The sequence below is a fragment of the Gossypium raimondii genome, chromosome 7, assembly GCF_025698545.1.
Source record: "Gossypium raimondii isolate GPD5lz chromosome 7, ASM2569854v1, whole genome shotgun sequence".
NCBI classification, from domain to species: domain Eukaryota; kingdom Viridiplantae; phylum Streptophyta; class Magnoliopsida; order Malvales; family Malvaceae; genus Gossypium; species Gossypium raimondii.
In genome coordinates, this window is record NC_068571.1 from 19,966,237 (window position 1) to 19,976,501 (window position 10,265).

A 10,265-nucleotide genomic window follows, 5' to 3' on the forward strand; every position below is an offset into this window, starting at 1 on the left:
TTGGGATTCCTTTTTTATTTCGACTCAAACTCATACATGTTTAATTAGTTCAGATATTTCAAGCACTTTGAACTATTGGAAGTCATCATTATACAGTGAATATTCTTCCTTTTTGGTTGCTTTAGATATTATTTTTATTTAATAATGGAGAAAAAGCCCATGCTATCTCAACTTTTCTTCTCCCCTGTCTAGACTTTTTTTTTTTATCATTATAACAGTCTTGCATCAATATATTCTTTATTAATTACTTGTACTTGCTTATAGTAGCTTGAGAGCATTTCCTTATAGTCTTGACATGATGTCATTGCAACAAATAAAGCTTTGAATAGTATGCTTTTTCTGGTTCTGGTAATAGGGTTTTTCTCGGGGTTGGTTGAAGTAAAAAATGGGATTGGGCTGAGAAATAATATATAATAATCCCATATATGTTACGGGCTTTTGTTTTTTTGGAGGGAAAGTGCCATATGTAAGCTCAGATAGGTGCACATGATTTCTATCATTTTCAAGCTTTTGAGGCTGTAAATCAATAGAGGGAAAACAGTAGCAAGCAAAAAAACCATAATCTTTTTCTTTATATTCAACTTGCTTCCTCTTTGCAAACCACTACAGGTATTACTAATTTACTTACCCCAGTAGCAAGCAAAAAAAAAAAAAAAAAAGAAAAGAACAGGCGAAACTGGCAAGTTGGTTTCCTTCTTGCCTTTTTGGTACTACTACTATTTGTTTGAATTGGTGTGATCATATGTATGTATGTCCTACAAAACCCCTTTCCCTTTCCTGGTTATGTTTCTTTTAGATCCATGAAAGTCTTTTCTTCTTTTGGATTAGTGCCTTTTGCCAGAAATTAGCAGAAAAATGAAAGTTTAAGATACTGACAAGCCCTGTAGAATAATTCCTTTCATTCTCACTTGCAGTCTAACACTGAAAATCTAGTTCAAATTTATCAATACATCAATATATGCTCATTGTCATTGTCTTTTCAGCCTTTTTCATATCTTCATTTCCCAGTAGATAGTTGTATAATCTTTTTACTCAGCTTCAATCGTCTATTTGATCTCACTTGCATTTCTTTTTCCTTGTATAGTTGTTCTTGTCAGCTTATAATTACATATCAGATCCCTTTTTTCTAGTCCATGGCTACTCCTTTGTTTGATCTCCTAAAGAACCGAGTAGTGTCATGGATTGTTGTTGCTCCACTGCTCGCATTTGCAACATTTATTCTCTTGGGGTCCTTATCCATCGTCTTCACATCAACAGCCTTGATTTTGTCAACCTTTCTGTTCGTATTTTGTAAGAGGAAGCCTAAATTAGTGGAGAAATCAGCCAAAGAAGAGATTCAGAAATTGGTTCATGGAACCTCACCTCAAATGGAACATATTTTGGCATCAAAACAACACCATGAAGCCTTAGAAGGCGGAAGTGGTTCATATCAGATTCATGGCTACTTACTCAGATCACCAGATGTCTTATTTGAAAAAGAGTCCACAACAGAAGATTCGGGAGAGGAGTGGCCGTTTCGAGACAGCACGGATCGAACCCCCGATATCTCCGATGACGGGTCGATATCCGATGAGGATAGCCTCATTGAAATCTCCCTTCCTGAAGGACATTATGTTAGTCGCAAAGAAGAAGAGGCTGCTAAGTATATTAGGCATCAGAAACTGACAGATTCAAAGCCTGAATGCATTTTCCAGCAACGGAGTCTAATGGAGCTATTAGCAGAACTCAATGACATGAATGAAGAAGACAACCTGATTGAGATTGACATCTCCATGGGATCCATCAAATGTTCAAGTTTTGAGATTGAAACAGGAATTTAAATAGCGGTCCGTTATCGAAATAGCGGCCGTTATATAGCGATAGCGGCACCGTCTGAAACCGCTACTGTCGAAACCGCTATTATATTTTATAATAAGTTGTGTGAAATTTTTTTAAAATTCACGATCGCGATACCCGCAATGACCGCAATAGCATCAGTTATGTCCGCAACCGCGATAAACGCAATACGACCGAAAACGAGGTCGCGACCGCAATTTAAATCCCTGAAGCTTAAAAAGATCATCTTTTGCATGCTTCCTCTAATATGGATCAAGTATTTTTTGATCCACACATGTATTTGGTGTAACTTTTACAAATTCAGAAAATCTAAGCTGCCAGTGTGCCACATTTAAGTTCTAATATTATTTTGAACTTTGAAGCTTCTGCTCCTAATTAAGCTTTGGATACCCCCATAAAGCACTTATACCAAAGAGACCTTTAATTTCTCTTATCGAAAGAATCACACGCCATTGCCAATTTGATGGACCTCCACTTATTTTCTTTTTTTCTTTTTTACAATAAATCATCATCTTAAACATTTTCGTGGGTCCCTGGAGATAACTAATTTGCTGAAACCGGCCCATTATATATGTTCGTTATAAGGCTATTCAGAAGCCGCTGCTTCATGTTTTCTTTTGATCTGCTATCCTTGGTCTCCTGGTAGAATAACTACAGTTCGAAATTTTCATTCGGACTAGGTGTAGGTACAATACAAACATGCCCTTTTTTTCTCTCTTTTTGGTTTAATCGTCTATTTGAAAGATCCATGTTTGAATATATATTTAACGTGGTTTTTACCCCAACATTTTTATATTTCTGTTCGATTTTGTTACGCAACTCATCCGAGCAATAAGCTAACAAAAGCCCTCTCTCGACTAGGCCTTAATCAAGTAGATAGTTGCCGTTTGGACCAAAATATCCAACTGAAATTAATATAGGGTGAGCATTTAATTGAATCGAATGAAAAAAATTTCTAATTAATTGAGTTGATAAATCCCGTTTTATTATCCTAACTCGATTTGAAATTCTCTCGAATCAAGTCGAGTGAGATGAAATTTGAACTGAATCAAACCAAATATATTTGATTGAGTTAAATTAAAAAAATGATTTTGGGTCCTTGTAGCTACTGTCATCCACCGTTATCAAATTTACACACCATAATAAAACTTGTTATTAACTTTCATCCCCTCATAATTTATTTATTAATATTTTACATACTTGATTAACTTCTTTTCTTGCTTAGTTGCTTAAGTATTCTTTTTATTCTTGCCATTTTGTATTTTGAAATTAAAAATATATATTAAATGTAAAAATGTGATTTTTAAAAAATAAAATGTGAAATTAATACTAACAAAAATTTTAACTCGAATATTTTTATGGCATCATCAATAATTCAAATTTAATGAAAATTGATAAAGTTTCAACATAATTAAATAATTAAATAATATAAATAGTATAAAATGTGAAATTCAATTTTATAATATAAATAATACACATAAATTCGAAAATAAAATTTGGGTTTGGAAAAAGTAAAAAGTTTCGAGGGAAAACAAAAGGAAGTTTTGGGGGTTTGGGAGGAAGTAAAATTTTTAAGGAAAAGTAAAAGGAAAAAAGTTTTGAGGGTTTAAGAGAAGTGGAAGTTTTCTGAAGAAAATGAAAAGGAAATTTGTTTTGAGGTTTAGGGGAAGTAAATTTTTTTTGAGAAAGTAAGAGGGTTTGAGGGGGAGAAAGAGACGTAAAAAAGTTTGATATTTGATTTATTCGAATTATTTGAATTTAAAAATTCAATTCGATTTAAAAAAATTCAAGTTGATTTGATTAAATTGATTAATTTGATTCGAATAATTTAAAATTTAATTTTTTTTAAATTTTTCGAATGTAATCGAATTTTACTCACATCTATAGTCATAATATGATACCAACTGATACAATTTTTGTTTATAAATGAAATACTTTTACATGCACATATATTTTAATAATAATAAAAAAATATGTTGGACGCACATATTCAATATGTTTTTTTTAATAAAATAGAGTTCGAATAATAAATGTTGACACCATTTTTTTGACGAAAACGGGGTCGACTTGGGTTTTGAAAAATGAAAATGAATGTGAGAGTCGCCACCAATCCTTTTTGATAAGGTGTAATCGGATCACCTTAACAAGTGATTGTTTTTAATAAACGATTTGATTTTATTAAAACAACGATTTTAATCCACGAAATTTAGAAAAACGGGTTTGGGAGTCGGTTACGTACGAGGAAGAATTAGCACCCTCGTAACGCCCAAAAATTAGTATCTAGTTGATTAGTTAATGTCTTAATGTCGAATATTGAAAACTTTAAAGAGATTTAAAGTACGATCCTAAAAAAAACTCAAATGACATGGATTGAGATTTAAGAGGATATTTGGCTATTTGGTCAAATGGGAAATCAAAACCCAGCACATTAGGGCACGTTTATTTGAATTTCCAAACGCAAAATATTACCTTACTTCAAAATTTAAAAAAGATATTTGGTTATTTGGTCGAACGAGAAAAATCGAAACCCAGCACATTAGGGCACGTTTTCTCGAATTTTCAAACGCAAAATATCGCCTTACTTTGAAATTTTAAAAGGATATTTAGCTATTTGGTCGAACGAAAAATCGAAACCCAGCACATTAGGGCACGTTTTCTCGAATTTCCAAACGCAAAATATTGCCTTATTTAGAATAATTTTCCTTTTTGAAGTAAGGTGTTAACATGCATAATGGAATAATAAATATGATAATGTGAATAAAAATAATATGAGCAAAAAAAAATAATAAAAAAAAAAGAACAATTCATTCATGTATATACAATAACAAATAAATAAATAAGAAACTAAAACATAAAAAAAAATGGGCATATAAATAAATGAACATAAAGTAAAGAAATAATAACAATAAAGAAAATAGATAAAATTATAAAATATGAAAATATGTATGTACATATAAGGGAAATATATGTGTATGTATATACATCAAATTATAAAATATGAAAAATATATATATGTTTTAAAGTTATTAAATATAAAAGTTTATGTAAGTATATATATATAAACGTATACGTATATAAAATTTATAATAAAAAACATATAAGTATGTATATATATTCGTAAAAATGTATATAAATATATATATATATAGATATGTATATAAATTATAAAATATATAGAATATATAGAATATATAAGTATGTATGTATACATATATATAAATAAGTTATAAAAATATGTACATGTATAGGCATGTATGTATATATATATATTATAAAAATATATGTATAACGTATATATAAAAATTATAAAGTATATAAAGTATAGAAGTATGCATATATATATATATATATATAATCAAAGATATGTATGTATATATATATATATATATATTAAATCTAAAATTTAAAATGTATAAATGAGTAAATAATAATAATAATAATAATAAATTTAATAATGATAAATTAATTAGTTTGATAATAATAATAATATAATAATAATAATAATAACGAGGACTAAATTGAAAATAAAACAGAATCCCAGGGGAGAAATCAAAAATAAAATAAGGCAAAGGATTAATTTGTGACGCGCGCGAAGGGAGGGGGACCAAAACAGTAGATAACCCGCCCTCCAAAACACATCACACTGAGTGGGACTAAAATGAAACAAAAATAAAATTATGCGGCTAAATTAAAATAAAAGAAAAGAAGGAAAAAGGGCCAAATTGCAGCGCGTTGCAAATCGGAAGGACTGCACACGAAATTATCCCACCGAAGCAAAAACACGCGGATCCTGCTAGCGGGTCGGGCCGGATTGGGTAACTCAAAACGACGTTGTTTTGGGTGTTTTAAAGGGCTGGGCAAAACGGCGCCGTTTTGCTTCCCTATTTAAGCCAAATTTTTTCCAAAAAATTTCATTTTCTCATTTCTTTTCAAAAAAAAATTTTAAAAATACTCTCAATTCCTTTACCCCTCTCCGGGCCGGAAAATTCCCCTCTCCTTCTGCGCGACTTCTCGGCTCCTCGTACTCTTTCGGTGACGACGAAAAGGGGTAAAAGAACTCTTTTTTTTTTTTACTTTTCTTTTTGCTATTACGAAATGAAAAAATGAAAAATAAGAAATAAAAATAAAAAGTGCAAATGAAAATAGAATCAGATCGGAAAAAAAAAAACCTTTTATTGCTTGCTTTTTTTTTTGAATCTTTGTTTTCTTTTTATTTTTTGAATAATTTTTTTCAAAAAAAAAAGAAGCCCCCTTTTTACATTTTCGAATGGCTTTTATAGCCAATTTTGTTACAATATTTTTTTTGCTTTTGTTGCTACTATTTGTTACTGTTCTTTGCGTGTTTTCTTCCTTGCAGATGTCAGAAGAGTTGGTGGCAGAGAGCCGGTGGCGTCGGTGGCAGAGGGTTGGTGGGGGAAGACCCTAGGTGTGGCGCCCCTAGGGTTGCTGCTACTTGCTCTTTTTTCTTTTCTGAACATGGACTAGGGTAATTGGTGTATTGGGTTTAGGCTTTTAGATTTTGGGCTTATGGTATGGTTTGGGTATTGGGAGTTTGGGCTAGGGCAAAATGGGTCTGTACAATAAAGATATTATTTTTTTGGTCAATAAAAGTAAAGATTTCTTTATAGCTAGATATATGCTGAAAGCGATGATGAACATTAACGAAGGCTCTTGGAATACAAGTTCTTAAATTAAAAATGTGTTTTTTGTTTTGGTACATTATAAAGTGTAATTAGTGACTTTCGAAAATAAAATAAAATGTAAATAGTGAGGTCAATTATTGTTAGGAGTGATTGCTTAATAAGTATTAGATGGGGCTTTTTTTTTAATGACCTTAAAAATTTAATTAATTATGAAAATGATTTTTTTTAGTATATACGTAAATGACTTGAAATTTATAGTAAAAATTGGTGGAGCAAAAGAGTTTGGCGCTACCAACATGCCACGTCAGTAAATAAAAAAATTATTTTTTTGGTAAAGCCATATAGAATGGCATCACCTGTATAAATATTAGGAAAATATTGCTATTTTTGAAAAATTGGAGGGGGCTTAAAAAAATAATCCTTTTTTCGTGGAGTCAAAGAGCTTGGTGTCACCACTTTATTACCAAGTTTTTTTAATATATTTTTTAAATTAAAATTTTTAATAAATAATATTTTATTTGGTGGAGCCATTTTTTTTAGTGTGACCAAATTGATATATATAACCCCTAATGGCAGATCAATTGAGTTGAAGGAATTTTTTTTACTTATATTTTGTTAGAGGATGAATGATAAAGAGATGAGGAGCATTTTTTTTTATTGTATTTGTGTTTTTGTTTATTTAGTAAAATTTTTAATTTGAATGTATGTTTTGTTTAATGATAATCCGGTGGAGCTCCAGCACCGGTAAATTTAAATCACTTATTTATTCAGTAACGGGTTCAAATTGGTTATGGAAGTGTTTTTGTTGGCTGTGGTTAGGGGTGAGTAAAACTCGATTCGACTCGAAAAAATTGAATACTTTTTCGAATTTCGAGTTAAACGAATCGAGTTATTCGAGTCAACTCAATTTTTTTTTCGAATTTCGAGTTCGAATCAAGTTTGGTTTTCGAATTCGAATAACTCGAATAATTCAAATAAACTGAATATCAAACTAATAATTTACATTATTACCTAAACCTTTTTCACTTTCCTCCCAAAACTTTTACTCCCTTCCAATTTTTCCCTATAACTTTTGCTCCCTCCCATCCCACCCCTTCTACCCCAAACCCATCCCTCCCCCTGCCTTTTTTTTTCTTTTTCTTTTTAATATTTCCCTCCCAAAAATTTACTCCTCCCATTTATTTCCCCCCAACATTTTACTCGCTCAACCTCCAAAAGTTTTTAATTTCTCCTTAAAATTTTACTTTTCACCATTTACACCCAAATAAAAATTAAAATCATCCAAACAAAAATCATAAACTTAAATAATAATAATTTTATTTATATTTACTATTTATATTAATAAATTATTTTTCACATTTTGTACTATTTATATTATTGAATTGTTTTATCATATTGAATCTTTATAAATTTTGCTAAAATTGAATTATTGATGATGCCATAAAATATTCGTGTTAAAATTTTATGTTGATATCAATTTCACATTTTATCTTTAAAATAATTTTATTAAAAATCACATTTTTAAATTTAATATATTTTTAATTTCAAAATACATAGTGACAAGAATAAAAGATAATTAAAGCAACTAAGCAAGCAAAAAAGTTAACTCAGATATAAAAGATTAATAAATAAATTATAAGGGGATTAAAGTTAATAACAAATTTAATTACGGTGGGTGACAGTGATTATAAGTAGTTAAAATATATTTTTTAATTTAACTCGAACAAATATATTCGATTCGAATTCCATCTCACTTGACTTGATTCGAGAAATTTTCAAATCGAGTTAGGATGATAAAATATGATTCGTCAACTCGATTAATTCGAAATTTTTTCATTCGATTCAATTTGATTCGATCGAGCACTCACCCCTAGCTGTGGTAGAATGATAATAGGTTCAAATTGGTTTGCAGTAGAGGTGCTCATGGGTCGGGCCGGGTTCCGGCCGGGCCCATAAAAAAATTTCGGCCTGGCCCGAAATATGGGCCTAAGATTTTGCCCAGGCCCGACCCGGGAAAAAAATCATAAGCCCGGGCCCGGCCCGGCCCCGGCCCATTTTTAATTTAAAAATTTTAAAAAATTAAAAAAAGTATTTTAAAAATATTTTAAAATTTAAAAAAAATTAAAAAAGTATGTAAAAATATTTTAAAATTAAAAAAAATAAATATATTTATTATATCGGCCGGGCCAGTCAAAAAGTGGTGCTCGAGGCTGGCCCGCTTTCTAAACGGGCCTCGTTTTTTGCCCAAGCCCATATTTCGGCCTATATTTTTACCCAAACCCTCCCATATTTCAAAGGGCCGTCGGGCCGGGCCGGGCCGCCCGGCCCATGAGCACCTCTAGTTTGCAGCTAACATGTAGATTATTTGAGATTCCCTAGGTCAATGGATGTTTGAAGGTTTTAAGGAATCCCAAATCGAATTGCACGGGTGAGATCATCAATATCGGCAACATCCGGGCTACAATTTAATAGCACCGAGAAAGTCACTCCTTTTACAATTAAACAATTTAATTTTCAATTTGTAAGACACAATGATGTTAGTCTTGAACAAAATTATTTAATTATGTTTTGTTTGTAAGATAAAATGTTGTCGCTTTTGAACAAAATCGTTTAAATTTTTTTAGTATTGAGAAAGTTGCTCGTGTTTTAAAATTAAATATGGTAAGTTAAGTGATACTATTTTAGAATGTTTGAAATGTAAAATTATATTTTGTAAAATATATTTTTGAATTATGTAAATTGATAGTTATTTTGTAAAGTATAATTTTCATGTAAATCATTTATGTAATGTGAAATAAAGAAAATCAAAAGGTCATTTTAAAGAAAGATTGTTAAGGGACATTTTAATAGAAATAAAGAAACAGAGGACCAAAAATAAAGAAAGTTTAGCAAAAAAAAGAGAAAAAAAAAAGAAAGTGGGGGATTGAATTGACTGGAAAAAAATGAGAAAGGGTTTATTTGTAAAAAAAATAAACTAGGGAATTTTTAAAAGAAATAAAAAATGAAAGGGTTAAAAACTAAATATACTAATAGGTCACAACGCATCAGCCATGTCAGCGATGTGACTGGTCATGGCCAGTTTAAAAAATAATGGCTTAAAAAAGTAGAAGGGGAGAAGAGAAGAGACGATCGACGGCCATTTAAAAGGAAAGGTGGGGCTTTGGTCCCCCCTAAAAATATTGAAGTAGAAGAAGAGGAAGAAGAGAAGAGAAGAGAAAAAAGAGTTGTATTTGTTTTGAAGTTAATAAATACAAGATAAATACAAGTAAGGTATTTATAACTATTTTGATGTGCATGTATTATATTAAAAGTAGTTATTGTAATGTAATAATTAATTATATTTAATTTATGTTTTTTTTTAAATTTTCGTATTTGCCACTGTTGAGTCCACCTTATAAATGTAGCCCAAACCCGCCAACCACATCCATCGTCGGCTCTCCAACATTCACCAACATATAATGTCGGTGTAGACTTGGCAACCTTGTAATCAATCGACACCTTCATGTTGTTCTATTTGATGACAAACACACAGTCCGCCTTGTGCTCAAACCGTTGCCCAACGAACAACTCTTCCAACTGCGAATTTGACACCAATATGTAAGCAGGGACTATATCGGAGTACTCAGGGAATTCAGATGCATGCGCTGCATCTGGATCTACGCTCAACATGTCGCCCCCAGGGTTATTCCGTAAAAAAATGCCACGACTCGGGTTACTGAAAGAGCGGGCATGAGCATCTTAAACCTCATTCGGGTCTTCATCATCGATATTGTCTGGAACCTCATC

General features: G+C 31.1%; 1 protein-coding gene across 1 annotated transcript; it reads left to right on the top strand.

Annotated features, from left to right (window-relative positions):
• Positions 1-676: 676 nt before the first annotated feature.
• On the top strand, positions 677-2,178 carry LOC105771260 (uncharacterized). Its single transcript, XM_012592680.2, has one exon. The coding sequence runs from the start codon at positions 1,134-1,136 to the stop codon at positions 1,818-1,820; it is 687 nt and encodes a 228-aa protein (XP_012448134.1). The 5' UTR covers positions 677-1,133; the 3' UTR covers positions 1,821-2,178.
• The last annotated feature ends 8,087 nt before the right edge of the window (positions 2,179-10,265 follow it).